The sequence below is a fragment of the Nicotiana sylvestris genome, chromosome 3 (assembly GCF_000393655.2).
Source record: "Nicotiana sylvestris chromosome 3, ASM39365v2, whole genome shotgun sequence".
Taxonomy (NCBI): domain Eukaryota; kingdom Viridiplantae; phylum Streptophyta; class Magnoliopsida; order Solanales; family Solanaceae; genus Nicotiana; species Nicotiana sylvestris.
Window position 1 is genome coordinate 188,649,377 of NC_091059.1, and position 18,504 is coordinate 188,667,880.

General features: G+C 37.1%; 2 protein-coding genes across 2 annotated transcripts; one reads left to right on the forward strand and one right to left on the reverse strand.

Annotated features, from left to right (window-relative positions):
• Window positions 1-879: 879 nt before the first annotated feature.
• LOC104249668 (25.3 kDa vesicle transport protein SEC22-1) lies at window positions 880-5,160 on the reverse strand. The gene is made up of 6 exons (XM_009806142.2): window positions 4,969-5,160; window positions 4,439-4,647; window positions 3,483-3,643; window positions 3,233-3,379; window positions 1,829-1,905; window positions 880-1,188 (listed from the first exon to the last, which is right to left on the reverse strand). The coding sequence occupies exons 2-6, from the start codon at window positions 4,624-4,626 to the stop codon at window positions 1,105-1,107; spliced, it is 657 nt and encodes a 218-aa protein (XP_009804444.1). The 5' UTR covers window positions 4,627-4,647; window positions 4,969-5,160; the 3' UTR covers window positions 880-1,104.
• A 9,334-nt stretch (window positions 5,161-14,494) lies between these two features.
• LOC138888494 (uncharacterized) lies at window positions 14,495-16,460 on the forward strand. Its single transcript, XM_070170363.1, has 2 exons — window positions 14,495-14,573; window positions 15,847-16,460. The coding sequence occupies exons 1-2, from the start codon at window positions 14,495-14,497 to the stop codon at window positions 16,458-16,460; spliced, it is 693 nt and encodes a 230-aa protein (XP_070026464.1).
• Window positions 16,461-18,504: the final 2,044 nt, after the last annotated feature.

The following is an 18,504-nucleotide window of genomic DNA, read 5'->3' on the forward strand; positions in this document are numbered from 1 at the left end:
AATACAACTAACTTCTGCTGAATAAAATAGTTAAATACAACTGATTAAAACTGAATACAAGAGAATACACATAACTTTTTAATACATCTAAAATATATAAAATTAATGCTACTGAATACATGTGAATACAACTGAAATACATTCGAATACAACTGAATACAAATAGGCGATTTGGGCGATCTAGAGAGAGAAGCAGCCTGATGGCTTGGCCGGCCGGCGGCCAGCCATTAATTCCGGCTGGTCAGCCCCTTAACACATCTGCCCAACCTCCTACAACAACTACAAACAATCCCCAACCCTCAAATCCCACAAATGAAGCCATGAATTACGCAAAAGCTATGAACCCTACTTCAACGACCACTGCCAAGCAGAATCGAGCCGCTACAGTTGAACCAATTGCTCTTCATCTATCAAAATCAACGAATTAAACTTACCCTAGGCGATTGTAATGAAGTGATAATGGAGGAGAACTAGAGAATTTGGGTGGGAGGAGAGGTATGAATCGTGGGTTGAGGGAGAAAGAGTAAAGTGTATGCAAAAAGAGAGAGAACGTGGTTAGTCATATTTACTGTGATTATGTGAGAGAAAAGACTAAAAAGGAGAGAGAAAAATAATATTTAGCATATATGGTGCCTTAAATGTAGGATGTAACTATAATTAGATATTTGACTATAAAGTATAAAAGGTATCTATAGGATGTAATATTTTAAAATGATATTTATTTAAAATAAATAGGGTACTAAAGTTTTCTATAGGGTGTAAAAATTCCTTTGTATTTTGCTTTAAATTCTAGAAGTCGTGACCTTTCATCTCTGGAACTACAAATAACCTCAACGGAAGTGCTGAAGTTAACTAACAAGACCCAAGAAAAGGACCATATGTCAAATAGAATGAAAATTGATATCATTTCTGAAAATTTAGCAACATAGTCACGCTTCATTTCCTCTCTTTTACACTAAAAAACTGGCATGGCTCGACCGGCAACCACAGCTGGAAAGCACGCACTACACGTGCTGGACAACTGAACTCTCAGGTGGTCATCTGGGTGACAGAAGGGGCATATCAAAAGTATCTTCATCACTGATCTGCATCTTTATGGCAACATCACCAAATCTTTGTTCTAACCCAGAAGAGGAGAATGACAACTCCAAGGACAATAGCAACGGGTGCCCATTTCCGAATCAAAGCCTAAAGACGTCAAGAAATGAATCAGTAATTAGAGCAATGTCAAAGAACCAGATGCACATGCATAAAGAGAAAAAGTGAGCCGATAACCATCAGTTACATAGGTTGCTCATCTTTGCGTGTATCTGATAACAAGGTACCTAATGGAGAGCCAGAAAGAGAAACCATATATGATAAACTGAAGAGTACTTGCTGATTGAACCAGTCTAAGGCAAAACTAGTCCAGCCAACAACTAATCCTAGTGCAAGTAGAGCTAGAATGGAGTGATTTTCACGGGTGATATATCATGCAAAAGACTATTGTTCACATTCTTAAGCCAAGCTGTGTGATCAGCAAGAGAAAATTCATTCATACTAACAACTGCACAAGTCAAGCCCCATAAACTTCAACAAGGTTTTCATACATGACATTGCTGAAAATACTAATGAACATATGTTTAGCTTCTATCTGCATTTAATTCTTTCTGAAACATTGCAAATGCAGCATGACTAGTGCATTCTAAGGGAACCCAAAAAATGAACACCGAGCTTTATGTTCTTTCAGATCATTGTACAGCCTTACTGTTCCTACTAGCTAAAAGTGAAAGTTCAACTTTCAAACAAAATTATGAGGTCATCATCTAGTGAAGCCAATGAAACTAACCTGACGATTCAAATCTTTCGCTTTATCAGCATATATCCGGGATTCAGATGTCAAGCGACTAGACATCTGACTAACCTCTGCAAAAATTGATACATAGACAAGCTAGTCACCTACTACGATCATAAAGTTTATAGTGAATAGGACAATGAACATGGGAAGGGTGAAAATAGAGGGAGAACCAAGTAGATAAAAAAACCAAACATCATCATAAGTGTCTGATCAATGTCAAAGCTACAAATCCTACAACTGACTAATGCCATGTGCCTTTCGGATCTAGAAAAAAACAAATATTGTCAGAACTGATGCAACTCTTAATTCTATTTGCACAAAGTTGGATTTGGGTCCACTACTTTTACACCAAAACCATCATAATTTTTCTCAAAAGTATAGCCAAAACCCACTTTTCTTTAGCATGGACTTATTGATTCCATAATAAAATCTCATCGAACAAGTTCAGAACCATTCTTACTTCATATTAAATTAGCACAACACTATAACCAAAAATTGTTATTTTCTGTCTTCAATAAAGCATATAACCTGCAGCCTACACAATTATAACTTAAGGGGTCATTTTGTTCACATACTAGTTTTACGGGGATTATAACGCTGGATTATTTATGCGGGATTAATAAAGAAGGATTGTTATGCAGTGATTAAGAATGAGGAGACTGTTATACATGGATTATTTACTTTAAAAGGGCAGTTTTGTCTTTAAACAATTTAATCCCTACACTGCTAATACACGTATTCATATATCCCCCATATGTTAATACATAGATTCTTATAAAACGTAATGCATGTATTATTTAATACCGCTAACCAAACATTGCATTAGTCACATCAAGACATATAAACTGTGTCTTAGAGTTGTGATGATACACTACCAAATAGACACTTGAAGTTCTGGCAGGTAATTCTAGGAGGCATCCATATTTTAAAATTTATAGAGGTTACTATGTGAAATTAAACAAAAAAGTCCATCATTAACTGGTAAATTAGGATAACAATATCAACCAACTATGTCCTACTCGCGAATTAGTATAAGAATCTTTTGTATCCGCTCTCCTCTGTTCAGGTTCATTTCATTCCAATAACAATTTAAAAAAATTAAGACAAATTAAGTTGAAAGAATAGATTCTCTAATTCTCACACTTATCATACATGGACATACAAGTCTCTAACCAGACTAGAAATACTCCTTACAAACACCAGAAATAATGCAAGTGTAATGACACAAACTCAATGTTGATATCAACTGATTGGTATTGCTTATATAATAAACTGAAAAAAACAAATTAACAGCACAATGCTTTTGAGATTATCAAATTGAAGAAATCCAGAACAACGAGCTAATGTTAATATAAGGTACTGAAGATCAGGAAAATGTTAGAATAAGAAACTTACGATCCAACTTTTCACCAACACCAAGAACTTCTTGTACATTTCGAGTCATTATCTGATGAACTTCGTAAAGCTCATCATTCAACTTAGAAATATTGCGTTGAGTTCTAGTATCCTGGTACAGTTTCTTCGTCTTCTGTATGAATGTATCTTTTTACAACAGGTAAAAAATCACATAATGCAAGTATTAGAAAATCCGTGTCAACGAAATATAGTTCGAATGCAAAAGCGTAAAAAGAAAATAATTTCTTACCAAATTTAATAAAAGCATATGGTCTAGCAGCAGTTTCAATTTGACTCCCATTTATACGCTCAAACTCATTCTTAAGGTCCTCCAGATATTGAAAGGCAAGTTTCTTGGGATAAGAGCGATCACACATTGTCAGATAACAAACATGTCCTTCAATGATATAACTGAGAACATGGGTTAAGAGAATACTAGATACATGGAAGGGACTCATTCAATAGGGAGCATAAGAGACAGTAGATCAAATATTACAGGTAGTTCAGAAAGTACACATGACTAAAGAAGTAGTAAAGGCAACAATAGTTACTCCAAAAGATCACATATACTCAGGATTACGTTAATGATTAAGATGCCAAAACATCCTTTAGATTTCATATTCAGTCAGTCATGTTAATGATGAAATTGATGCTACTCATAAATCCAGGAAAAAACTAAAAATACAATGTTTTAGCTGTGAAATCTTATCAGGTGGAAAAACTATTAACCAGACCAAAAGAATGAATGTGCAAAATGGGACCAAGAGTATTTAACAGCTCCTACACATCCAAGGCAAAATCTCATTCATCAAAAGCACTAAGCCAGCCACACTGATCATTTCGGGAAAAAATTCAGAAAACTCCTTGTCTGTTAAATTGCAACCGAAAAAAGAAGTTAAGGACTATGAATGCTGAACATTCCATCAACTACTAGAATTTTCCTTCTAATTGGTATTGTGACTTGGTAAGGTTTTCAAATTGAAATCCCCACAATAACCAGTACCGACAAGGAGCAGAATGATTATTAAAAATGTTAAATATTCATTAAAAGTCTCTAACGAATACCACCCCCTCCCCTCGCAAAACCCTATCACAAGAAATAACTTGTCAAGCTCAGACAGGAAGTTGCCGAATTCTCTTGTGCTTCGAGAGTGAAATCAAAACACATCATAATGTACATCGGAAAGTACATGAATAAAAGGATACTGGAAGATATAAGGTCCAGTTTCAATAGACATCCTTGAAGCGTCATTTTGGCGCATTGACAGGTTCTTGAATAAGGCCTTCACCTGCTGTTTGTAGAAATCTGCATCTGGAACATCACGACTGTCATCCAGGCCCTCCGCTAACGGAAGGCCATCAGTCACACGAGCAATCAGAGTCAACTTCACCATTTTTCTTCCGCAAGCATATAACTACAAGCGAACACAAAAGGTGAGAGTTGAACTTTTTGCCGTCTTAATTTCTAATAGGATCATCTATGTCAAACACACTCCCACGGATGACAATGCATTTACTTTGTCAATGCAAATGTTTGCTTTCTAGGAGTATCGAATAAAGTAAAACACCAACTACGTACAACTTAACAATAGAAGTCAAATTCTATAAATTAAGAGGAGCTAACCCTAACATTTCAAACCTACGACATTCAATTTCTAATGTAAAATAAATAAATTAAATTGAATAAACACAAAATCAGGCAAACAAGTTGCATTAACAGCATAGATCGAGATTACCGATCGATCATATGCGTGCGTGACCCCTTAAATTGCAGTTCCCGATCCGCTTGTTTTGATAAATTTGTTAAGAATTTAAATCGCTAGTTCTGTAATTCTCGAATTTTTCAGAGAAATGAACAGTATATAGTACTGTCGTTCAATATAGCTGTAATAAGTGGGATGGGAGAAAAGATTTCGCAGAGATGGGGGGAGGGGGTGGATAAATGTAAACGGCGTTTCTACATTTGACATAAGCTGTGCTGAGTTGTTCGATTTTGATTGGGAGACAGACGTGTAGTGGGCCCTATGTCTGGGGGTAAGGATGACGGCGTATTCACATTTGACATAACCAATTCGTTATTCGTTAAGTCCATAAACGATTTACCAACCGGGACTAATGCTGCTCGGTGGGCCGGGCCTGAACCGGACCGGACCGGGCCCGCGGTCCTAACGGGCCTGGTGGGCCGGTCCTGGTGGGCCGGTTTTGGTGGGCCTCTGAGCCCGTCACGGGCTGGTCTCCATGGTTGAGCCCACGAGCCCGGGACCGTTTGGCCCGGGACCGGCAGGCGGGCCTGGGCCGGTCCTGGCGGGCCTGGCGGGCCCAACGGCTATTTTTCAAAAAAAAAAAAAAAAAATCAAACGGCCATATTTAAAATCTAGCCGTTTGGGCTGAAAATATGACCGTTTTTTAAGTTAAAAAAATGGCCATTTGGCCCCCAAACTTTATTTTAACCCCAAACTTTATATAATTACACTTTTCCCCATTTCTCAACTATAAATACCCCCTCATTCTTTCATTTTTATTCACCAATTCATCAATATCTCTCAATATCTCTCAATCTCTCTCAATCTCTCTACTACAATTACTTAATTTATTGTTGAAATTTCGTGAAAAATTGTGAAGTTGTTGAATTGAAGTTTTCAAGTGTTCAACGATTTTCAATTTTCAAGAAGTTGTTCGGCAATCCGGTAAACTCGTTTCAACTCTTACGTTTTTAGAATATATTTTTGTGTGGTTTAGTTTGCATAATTATAATTAATATGGCATTTACTTTGAAAAAAATGTTTGGTAAAGGAAAAGATAAAACCGGTGAAAGTAGTGGCCAACCAACTACCCTTCCCCCGGCTCCCCGACCTAGAAAAGATAAGCCTGCATTTACTAATATTTTCCATGTTAGATGTATTTGTCATATTTATCATTTAATTGTCGGTGATGGTATGCGAATATTAAACATAGAAATTGAAAAGGTTAGAATGGCTCTTAATTGGCTTTTTTATTCAAACCGTAGAAGTAGACTTAGAGAGTATTTTAAAAAATGTGATGAATATGGCCTTAGAGAAAGAAAGGTTCCTAAACCTTGCCCGACTAGATGGAATTGTATGTACGAAAGTTTAGTAGTAGCATATGAATATAGAAACCCAATTAATGCAACGTTTAATTCTCGGGTAGGTGGTGAAGATGATGATGAAATGCTTACCACTCAAGATTGGACTAATGTTAAAATTCTTTTAGATTTTTTAGAACATTTTCAAATTGCAACAAATGCATTTTCTGGGCAATATTATCCTACTATTTCAAACTGTTTAGTTTATATTGCAGCACTATCTGATTTGTTTGTTGAATTTAGTGAGGGTGGGGATATTTATGAACTTGCTATAAATGAAATGAAACAAAAGTTTAAAAAATATTTTTTTCCTATCCCTCCTATTTATGGTCTTGCTGCAATGCTAAATCCTACAATGAAATTGGGAGGTCCTCATTTTTGGTATTCAAATATTTATAAGGCTTTAGATCTTTCAAATGAGGAAATTGCGACACTTGCAGATGCAAAAGCTTCAATTAAGATTAACGCTCAAACAGTTTATAATGCTTATCAACTTGCCTTAGAGCATGCTAGGCCAACTATTCCAACCCCTACTTCGTCTAGCTCACAATCCTCTAAAAGAGTTGCGGGCTTAAAAGCTCTTAAATCTTGGACGGAGTTCAGGGGGTCTCAAGGTGAAAATTATGATGAAACTTCACATCTAAATGAGCTTCAAGTTTATTTGTCTCAGGGACTTGAAAAGGAGAATCCAGACGGCTCTTTTGATCTTTTGGAATGGTGGAAGGCAAGGGAAAAACATTTTCCTGTTCTTGCAAGGATGGCTCGGGATATTTTATCAATTCAAGCTTCAACTGTTGCATCAGAGAGCGCTTTCAGTCAAGCAAGACTGCAAATAGGTGATCATAGAGCGTCTATGAGGGATAGCTTGGAAAAATCAGTATTGTTTAGAGATTGGATCCGCTCGGAAAGAAGAAACTTTGGAATTGCAGAAGCACAACCGGCGATAGATGAAGCTTATGAAGAAATGATAGCGGAACTTACGGAGGATTCGGCTTCGCCCGGAAGTGGTGATGAACAAGCTTCTTTTCCACCACCACCAACGCAACCTCCTCCGAACCTTGAAGGATTTATGAGATTTGTTAGAGATAATACATAGAATAATATGTAACTTGTATTTTGGCACATCTTCCTTAGTTTTTTTCCTTCTAATGGTGGTATTAGTACCTTGTTGTGCTCATTCCATTGGGGGAAGGATGACTAAGAAAGATATGTCATTTTTTGGTAATAAAATTTATTGCTTCTACCCATGAGCTTCTTTTCGCAATATTTCTTTGTCTATACTTAGAATTATTTATATGCTACAATATATACATAATATACAATATATATACTACAAGAAAATATATTTATAAGATACAATATATACATAAGATACAATATATATACTACAAGAAAATATATAAGAGAATATATATACATAAGATACAATATAATATACTACAAGAAAATATATTATGCTACAATATATACATAATATACAATATATATACTACAAGAAAATATATAAGAGAATATATATACATAAGATACAATATAATATACTACAAGAAAATATATTATGCTACAATATATACATAATATACAATATATATACTACAAGAAAATATATTTATAAGCTACAATATATACATAAGATACAATATATATACTACAAGAAAATATATAAGAGAATATATATACATAAGATACAATATAATATACTACAAGCAAATATATAAGAGAATATATATACATAAGATACAATATAATATACTACAAGCAAATATATTATGCTACAATATATACATAATATACAATATATATACTACAAGAAAATATATTTATAAGCTACAATATATACATAAGATACAATATATATACTACAAGAAAATATATAAGAGAATATATATACATAAGATACAATATAATATACTACAAGAAAATATATTATGCTACAATATATACATAAGATACAATATATATACTACAAGAAAATATATTATGCGAATATATATACATAAGATACAATATATATACTACAAGAAAATATATAAGAGAATATATATACATAAGATACAATATAATATACTACAAGAAAATATATTATGCTACAATATATACATAATATACAATATATATACTACAAGAAAATATATTATTATGCGAATATATATACATAAGATACAATACATATACTAAAAGAAAATATATAAGAGAATATATATACATAAGATACAATATAATATACTTCAAGAAGTGATATTTATGCATGACAATTTAGTGTTTTACTATTGTTTTGTTATTTTCTTTTTCGTCAAGCACTTTAATAATTAGATATACATATATACTACATATTAATATAGCCATGATACTACAAGAAATTGTCTTAAAAAAAAAAAAAAAAAGCCCGCTAGGCCCGCGAAGCCCACGAGCCCGGCCCGTTAAGCACATGACCATGTGGGCTTAGGCCCGTCACGGGCCGGTTCCACCCATTAGGCCCACGAAGACCGGGACCGCCAGAGCCCGGGACCACGAAGCCCGGGACCGCGAGGCCCGGCCCGTTAGGCCCACTAAGGCCCGGGCCCGGGACAAAATACAGCATTAACCGGGACACACACCAACAAAAAAAAACAAATTATCGACGTGCTGAAGAAATGCCTTGATACTCCGGTGATGAGGTGTGAGTGGTTGGCCGTGGTAAGTATGAGAAGAGGTAGAGGGAGGCCTAAGAAGTAGCGGAGAAAGATGATCAGGACATGGTACGACTGCAGATTTTCGAGGACATGACCCTCGATAGGAAGTTCTGGAGGTCAAGCATTAGGGTTGTAGGTTAGGGTATAATAGAGCTTTCCTTACGTCATATCGGGGGTGAAGCGAGGTTGGATTAGAGTTGATCTTAGATGGCTTGTAGTTTATGTTGAATCCACACTATCCTTGTTGTTTATCTTAGCCCCGAGCCTTAGTTACTGGTTACTGTTATTGCATGTTATTTATCTTTTGGTTGTTATGCTTTTGTTACTATTACGGTTTCTACTGGAGTTACTAATGAATTGTCTTTTCTTGTTTTTCTGTTTTCCGTCTTTCTGAGGTGAGGGTCTATCGGAAACAGCCTCTATGTCCTATCGGGGTAGGGGTAAGGTCTGCGTACGCATTACCCTCCCCAGACCCCACTTTGTGAGATTTTACTGGGTAGTTGTTATTATTATTATTGTTACAATGTCGCATGTACATAAAATTAGGTGTCCGCCGATATTAATTGTATTTGTTAGTCAAAAAGTATATAAAATATATATACAAAATATATATATATATTATCGATTATTAGTTTTAGGAACAACTAAAAATAAACGTTTTCTTAAAAAGAAGAGACATGTCTAACTAATCATTAAAAGAAAAGGAAAAGGAACTGAAAAGAAGAAAGTTCTTCTTAGGTGATCGAAAACATTTCCATTTTCCCACAAGTTTCTCGTCTATTCCCTTCCTCTAATTTTCCTCCTCTCTACAAACCCCCTCCAACAATAATTTTCCAAGGCCAATGATTGGCGGCGGATTTAAGATTTAAAATTTATAAACTTTTATAGAGATTTCAAGTTAATATACAAAAATAATTGAGTTTATAATTAAATATTTATACATATATTTAATAATTTTTTAATACAAATACAGAATATGAGTAAAAGTTATTGCGTGTACTCATACATTATGAGCTAAGTCGGCCCCTGCTTCCACCGGACCAACTTATGAAGCAGCAAAAAAGTCTATGCATTGTATCCGCTTAACAATTTCAAATTTTAGTTAATTTAAATAAATTTTACCAAAATTAAACATACTCTACGTACAAAAGCTAAAAAATCTTTAAGACATTTAGTTCTGATATATTAAAAGTACTTTTCAAGAGACCATTTGGTACCTAGGGTACTTTGGTGGATCTAATCTAGAATTCTATTGTATCCATGGTGTTTAACTCAAAAGATATTGAAATTTTTTTAAATAAATCAATCAAAGATGAATGGGTAAATCTTAGCTGAGAATAATAATCTCTAGAAAGAATGACAGATAAAGAGAAGACGGATCACGAGACTTTATGATCTACTTCCCCCCCCTCTTACAAGGTTATTGTCCTTTATATATATAAAGAGCGAGACTCTTCTAAATAATAAAAGACAAATTACAAGGAATATTCCTAATGTCCCCTAATGAGCCTACATTATTACAAGGGTCGTCCACTCTCTTGTTTGTCTTAAGGTCGTCATCCTCAGGACATCGATTCAAGGAGACCCCCTCAATCGTCGTACTCGTCGTGGTTGGTCAAATTTGGACCCATACACATGGAAATCTGTGAGGACATAAAACTCAATAGATGATCAATAATTCAACCATAAAACTGCTGTTTTATTCTATTTGGTCAGCATAGCTAAGTTGTGCAACAACTAGTAATATATGCTCAACCATTCAACCATAAATCTTTTGTTTTAATCTATTTGGTCAGCAAAGCTAAATTATGCAGCAAAAATGATAGATGTTCAAAAGTTCAACCATAAATTAAACTTTTGCGTTATTCTATTTGGTCAGCAAAACTAAGTTATGCAACAAATAATAGTAATGTCTTTGTTTTCTGTGAATGGAGCGGCTCCAAAGGTGCTGCCGTAGGCGCTAGCACTGACATAACATGAAACTTCAAAAGAACATTTACACTTTGACGGACAAGTCAAAACTATGAGAATGGCACGATAAATTTTGTGAAGGAAGAGACATTTTCAAATCTGACTTCACATTTTTGTATCGCGTGTAAGAAGGCAAAGACTGCCTCAGACTTCAACAGGAAAATCATTTCAATCCAGTCCATTCTTGAGGTCAAATAAAGACAAAAAAACATATGTCATGATCTATCACGACAAAGCACCCTACGAGGGCATGGAGGGGCATGAATGTCTAATTTTTGGGTCATGTCTAACATGTAGATGTAGTTAACTAACATGCACTTTGTTACAAGGAAATCGTTTCTTTTAGTCTTAATAGTTATTTAGTTTCATTCTTTCAATTTAATAAGCAAATTGGCAGACCTAATTAATTTGAGCTGAAAGTAATTAACTGAATAAAGCCTTAGGAATTGGTGAATGTTTTTCCTATACCTAAGTTTTTTTAAGTTTTGAAGTTTTAATTAATAGGCCATAAGGGTGGGTGGCCTGTCTTTATATATTTAGGTTGCATTTGGTAGAATATCTCCTTCTTCCCTTAAATAGTAGACGTCCGGTTTTATGCATTTCCTTTTTGGCTGCCAAACTTCAACAGTCGCCAAAGCAAAATTGGTTTTTATTGCTTGGCTTTTACTGTATTAGAAAACAGAACAAATAATTTGTAAAGAAAAAAACACAAGATCAACTACCAATCTAACCTGAAAAGTACTACCAAGTATTCTTGGTGCAATTCATTTTTTCGAACAGCTTAGTGTTATATATATATATATACAAGCAACATGTACTCTTTCCAGTAAAATTTTTTTATTCAAGCTTACTAAAAGCTAATTAAAGACATCAAAGTTTGCTTGATCATCCACATTCCTTGGTCAAAGGCCTAATGTTTAACTGAAGAACGCAGCAGGTATCTGGCGGATTAGTCGAAATAACGATTTACAGGTGACGGGTTATTTAAGCTGGAGAAGCAGGGCACATGCTAGATTACTCGTAGTTGTATCCTCGGAAAATTTTGCATGTGCCCTCGCCCTCCAGCTTAAACCCCCGCCAATAGTGGCATTCAAATCTTAACCCGGTCTCGAGTATATGGCTACCAAAAAGATTAGACAATATAATGAGCAATGCAGGTAAGTCCTCATTAATTTACTATAGCCACTATTCTTTTTTAAATACATGAAATAATTGCATATAGAATTACTAACATCAGCTAATTGACCACCTTTAAATATATAGCTTATTGCATAATGTTTATCTAAATAGAATATGAAGAACACATCCATTATCATTGAATGGCTGAATCCACGTAAAGCGGTAAACAAGTGTAGATTTTTTGCTTCAGTCGATCAACTTTCTCAACCACACTGTTTTTGCGTCTGAGCTCTTAAGGTACTCCTTAGCTTGTCCAACCATTTAAATGCAAGCTTAAGCTGTGATAATGTAAGAGCTATTTGTTTTTCTGGTTCCCTTTGGCTATGAGCACTTACTTTTATACATATTCAATAGATTTCTTAAAATGAATATAAGGTTTGGACCAAAAATACTGGGTTAAGCCAAACCTATATATATATATATATATAAACTATACTGTGGCTCCGCCCCTCTGGTAGCCAGGACTACCGGGGCATGAATAATGTTTCTAAAGATTTACTGTTTTCTCTGACAGTTTCTTGTTGTGCATTTCAGAGTTGAGAATCTTGGAGATAGTTTGGTAGCATTTGCGTTAAATCCTTTGGATTACTTACCTACAAATGGATGTCGCTCTGGAAGTGGGCTCACCCCTAGTCCCTATTAAAACTGGAACTGGAGTTCGAGGCTCCATTCTCATTCTGTTAACATAACTCAGTAGATGTGTCAAATGAGCTGGGTTGGGTTGATTTTGGACATGTCAAAATGGGTTAAGTCAATAAATGAGTGGGTCAAAAGTAGCTTGTGTTGAGATGGGTTGGATCAAGTTGGGCTAAAATTTGAGTCATAGATCAACACGCCCAACTTTTACCAAGCTTTAATTAATGTGTATGATTTTTTTATGAATTATTTAATTATCAAATAAGACTTTTTTTTCTTTTGTTATGGTCATATATAGCATATCAAACAAAAAAAATATTTTAAAGATAATTTAGTAAAGTTACTATGGATCAATTTGGGCCAAAAATTAGCCCAACTTTTGATGGGTTGAAATGTGTTGGATCAAGATGATCTGAGTTCAACAAATAGGGGGTCAATAACCAGCCCAACTTTGGGCGGGTCAAATAGATTTGAACTCAAATTGCATAAAAATAGCACAGGCTAGCCAGTTTTCGGATTGGTCATTGAAAAATATCCGGCATTTGCAAAGTTATTGAAAAATAGCCACTATTTCGCTGCAACACGGAAAGTTCCAGCACAATATACTGGAGATTGGTGCACCTGTGTATGAATTTCCAGCATATTATGCTGGAACTCCAACACGCGGAATGTTCTAGCATAATATTCTGGAGATTGGAACACTTGTGTATGAATTTCCAGCATATTATGCTGGACCGGTATATTATACTGGAACTCCAGTATATTATACTAGAACTCCAGTATATTAAGTATATTACGTTGGAACTCCAGTATAATATACTTATGTTGGTACTCCAGTATATTATACTGGAATTCCAGTATATTATGCTGGAGTATTTTTCGTATTTTGAATAGTGTATTCGTTCAGATTTATCTTCACATGAAAAGTGGCTAAATTTCGATTACTTTTGAAATTGTAGCTATTTTTAAATAACCACTTGTAAATCTGGCTATTTTAAATTTCTCCCCCAAATTGCCACCTCCAAATTACTAAAAGTGTTTATGAAAATAAGTTCATTGATTGATACTACCATAATTCTTTGATCATAAATTGCATTATCTTCTTTCCAAGTAGTCTATAGAAGTGGAGTTTGTATGGGTCCAAATTTGGACGACCACGACCATTGACGAATACGACAAACGACGAGATCTTCGTAGCTCGACATCCTATGGATGACGACAAACAAGCGAACAAAGACTGTATGACTTTTATAGTAGTGTAGGCCCAACAGGGGGCATTAGGAATATTCTTTCGAATATTCCCTATGATATGTCTTTTAGGGTTTAGAAGGGGTTCGTCCCTTATATATAGCGGAAAAATAACCTTGTAAAGAGGGCTTTTGACTTTTTTAGCTAAGAACAATAATTGTAATACTTTTCTGCATAACGATTAGCATCATTAATGTTCGATCACTCATCTTCGCAAGATCAAGAAATATTATCCATTGTGTTCATCTTTTATACCTTTGGTTCTAGACTTTATTATACTTAGCTAAGATTTACCCCTTCATTTTCTTTAATTGATTTATTCAAAAAAGGTTCCAATATCTTTTGAGTCAAACAATTTGGCGCCGTCTGTGGGGATTTCTATAGCTGAGATTTAGTTTCATCTAGATCCTTGAAAGGGATAATCACCTCTTCTTAGCCTCGCAAAGACCAACAATGGCAGGAAAGGGGGAAGCAAGATTAAAGGCAATAGTAGGTGTCATGAACAACCTTCTGGATTCCACCAACGAAGCCGGTAGGGAAGACAATGAAAACGCAATGCCAAACGCTACACCTGACGGAGATATCCTCCCTCCCCCTCTCCCCCCCCCCCCCCGCACGAAAGCTTGACTGTCTCGCGCTAGAGGGAAACCTCAACATCCGCAGCAGGAAAAGCACCACCGGCTGTGAAAAGGTTATTAGAAGAGTGGTTGACAAACACCTTGAGCAGCATACTCGACAAACCCGTTCAAAGGGATATCGGGGGCACAATATACGCATAAACCGCAATTGTCGCTGATGAGCCAAAAACTCCACGCACAGGTAACACTCATACTGTCCTTGATGCATGTAACAATGCACTTGCAGCCATCTTAAAGAAAATGGAAGAAATGAAAAACGAGAACAAAACACTCCGTGATCAGATGAAGGAGCATCAGGAAAGGGTCGATAAAATACCGGGCGCTCCAAAGTTGCTACCAAAACGTGACGCAGATTGATTCGTCGAGCAACCATACAGTGAAGGGGCAGCTCCCCACTCTATTCCAAAAACCTTCAAAATGCCGCCATACTTGAAAATATGTGATGGCACCACGGACCCGGAAGATCACATATTACGGCAGTGAAAGGCAACGATCTATCAAAAGAACAAGTGTCATCGGTGCTGCTGAAAATGTTCGGCGAAACCCTAATAGGGGGAGCACTGACGTGGTATTCCTAACTACCGGCACGGTCAATATCATCGTTCGAAGAAATGGCATATATATTCGTCACCAATTATGTGGGACCGAAAAAGGCAGAAGCCAGAGTAAATGACATCTTCGCCGTTAGGCAGACAATAGGCGAAGGACTTCGCGATTTCCTATCCCGATTCAATAGGGTAAGAATGAGCCTACCGAACGTATCAGAAGGGATAGCGGTAGCAACCTTCCAAAATGGGTTAAATAGAAACAGGTCGAAAGCAACTAAGAAACTGATAAGTAGACTCATGAAGTACCCCCCTCCCACCATGTGGGACGAAATCCATAATGCACATTGTGCCGAAGTAAGGGCAGACGAGGACGACCTAAATGGTCTGATCTAACGGCTAACATCGGTCCAAACCGAAACAAGGAGAGATCACTGTAATGATGGTCGAAGGGATCAACTATCCCGTTTCAATCGAGAAAGGCATCAGACCTACATCCGGACATCCATCTCACCTCCTCCACGACATGCAGACGTCACGCCTCGACACACTGTGCCATACCGAAATGAAAGAGGTATGCCTCCACTGTTATCTGCTCATAACTTTTGCGTTTCTCCTTCAGAAATAGTGTATGCACTAGAAAAGCTCGACACAAAGGTACAGTGGCCGCAAAAGATGAAGTCGGATCCAAACACCCGGAGATCGAACGTTCTATGTGAATTCCACCAGGAAAGGGGACATAAGACCGAAGACTGCATAGGTCTGCGACAAGAAGTGGTAAGCATGCTAAACCAGGGACACCTAAAAGAACTGTTGAGCGATCGAGGACGGGTTAACTTCGCTCGTGGATGCGATCAACCTCAAGGACCCCCAAAACCACCTTCACCAGCTCGCACCATACAAATGATAATTGGCAGCGACGATGATACGGTAATCAACCATGTGAAATTCACCACCATACACAAACTCAAGCGGACAGTCGCTCATGAATGGTATGATGACCTCGAAGATAGTATTATCTTTGATAAATCAGATACCAACGGTTTGTCTTTCCCTCACTATGATGCTTTGGTTATAACTTTACATATTGTAGATACTGATGTAAAAAGAATAATGGTGGATGACGGAAGCAGCGCGTGTACTATTCACCCACAAGTCTTCATACAGATGAGACTTGAGGATAAGATAGTACCACATTGCATAATAGTAACGGGTTTTAATAATGCAGTGGAATGAACCTCTAGAGAGATAGTGCTGTCCATTCTGGCAAGAGGAGTCACTCTGGAAATTACGTTTCACGTCATGAACCAGGAAACAACCTACAACGCTATCATAAGGCATCCATGGATACACACCATGCGAGCCGTCCCGTCAAGTTTCTATCAAGTAATCAAATTTCCTACCCCATAGGGAGTATTCAGCCTTCGGGGCGAGCAACGCACTGCCCAAGAATGCTACAGAATCGCCCAAGATTGCACACACACCCAACAACTAAAGGGGGCAAGTGCGGAAGCATAGCAATCATCCATATCAGGAACCAAACCCGATATACAAATAGAGGCCATCAAAGACCTAGATGTCGTAGAAGCCTGCAAGGCAACCGTAGAAGACATCGACCCCGTTCAATTGGACAACACCGACAGCACAAAAAAGCTTATATCTGACAGAACCTCTCAGAACCAGGTAAGTTCCATGAGTTCTTAACTAACAATGCCAATTTGTTTTCCTTTTCCCATTTAGATATGCTGGGAATCCCAAGGGACATCGCCACACACGGGCTGAATGTCCACTCTCTTTACCCGCTGTAAGCACGTGATTTTTACTTCACAGACAATCGCTCCAAAAGAAAATAAAAATAGTGGCAAAAGGCTTCGCTGTACAATTTTTCGGTCTTTCCATGACATGTTTTGTTAGTCGTTTGTGAGTCTGTCCATTTTACATCTAGTCATTATCAAACAAAAATACAAAAAATATATGTGGCGTTAAAAGAAAATTCAAAAATATAAATATATGTGCATCGTCCGTTTTAGGTTGTGATTTAACTTACTTGGTATGATAATTATGTTGAAATGCCATATTGTTATTTGTTTTAATTTCATTTTGTTTTATTAGTTATTTTTATTTTTTATTTTTCTTTAAATTGGAAAACAAAAGAAAGTTGAAATCAATTTGGGCCAAAAAAATAAGACAAAAACAAGCCCAAACCAACGATCTGACCCGGTCCAGACCAGGCCTGCCCAGGCACCTCCTGAAACGACGTCGTTTCAGGCAAATCAATCTGAGCCGTCCGTCCCAGCCGATCCAACGGTTCAGGACCTCTTTCAGCGACCCATGTTCAAACCCGACCCAAATAACCAGCCTGACCCAACCCCTCACTTAAACCAAACGACCCCGTTTAACTACCAAACGACCCCGTCTCATTTCTCAGCATCAGATCCAAGCCGTTGAGATCATCTGATCTAACGGCTCAGATCCAATCCCATAGACCATATATAAACCTTCCCTTATACCCACGCCCCCTATACCAACACCCCACCCCTTCGTCCCCAAGTCGAACCCGGACCTCCCATTAGAAACCCTAGCCGCCCTCGTCTCCCTCGCCATTAAAGCCGGCGGCACGAACGCCGGTGACCACCTCCTGAACACCCTAAGACCCCCTCACTCTCCTGAACATGGATCTGTTACCCTCTTGCCTCGAATCACCTTCCCTCGTCTCGAATCTTCGTTTGAAGATTTGAGTCGAACCCGGACCTATGCCAAACCACCCCATCTTCATACCAGACATTCCCCTGACCTTCCTCGTGACCAAACCAAGCTTGGTTTGGTCCGAATCTACCCACAACTCCTAAAAATCCAGATCTGGAAATCCAGAACTTGAAACACATGCACCTGGGGAACCCGGCCAGTTTTGACAAGGGTTTGAGGTCTAATAGACCTTAATCAAGGTGTTCTCATGTGAGAACACCCTGATTAAAGTTTGTTCGGCCTCAAAAGTTCGAAGATGAATCAGATTTGGGTCTGTTTGATTTAAACATTTTCGGTACGTTTTCCTTTCTTTTGTGTTAGTTTTAATTAAGTGGTCAGCATGTTTCGTTGGGTTTGTTTGTTATTTTTGTTATTTTTCATTCGGATTTCTTTCATCTCTTTAAAGACCTTTTTCTTTGGTCGGTTGATTTTCTATGTGTGTATTCTGAATGTACTCTGTGATAAACATGATCGTCGATTAGTTTAATCGTCAGATAAGTTAACTCATATAGGCCCCAGTAATTGAACAAAAATT

Excerpts from the sequence above, each read along its gene's own strand:
- LOC104249668 (XM_009806142.2), bottom strand. The coding sequence starts at position 4,626 with ATGGTGAAGTTGACTCTGATTGCTCGTGTGACTGATGGCCTTCCGTTA. Across the intron at positions 3,644-4,438 it reads ACTGGACCTTATATCTTCCA|TTATATCATTGAAGGACATG; the intron begins GTATCCTTTTAT and ends CCATGTTCTCAG. Across the intron at positions 1,189-1,828 it reads CGAAAGATTTGAATCGTCAG|GCTTTGATTCGGAAATGGGC; the intron begins GTTAGTTTCATT and ends TGACGTCTTTAG.
- LOC138888494 (XM_070170363.1), top strand. The coding sequence starts at position 14,495 with ATGGCAGGAAAGGGGGAAGCAAGATTAAAGGCAATAGTAGGTGTCATG. Across the intron at positions 14,574-15,846 it reads GGATTCCACCAACGAAGCCG|AAATAGTGTATGCACTAGAA; the intron begins GTAGGGAAGACA and ends TTTCTCCTTCAG.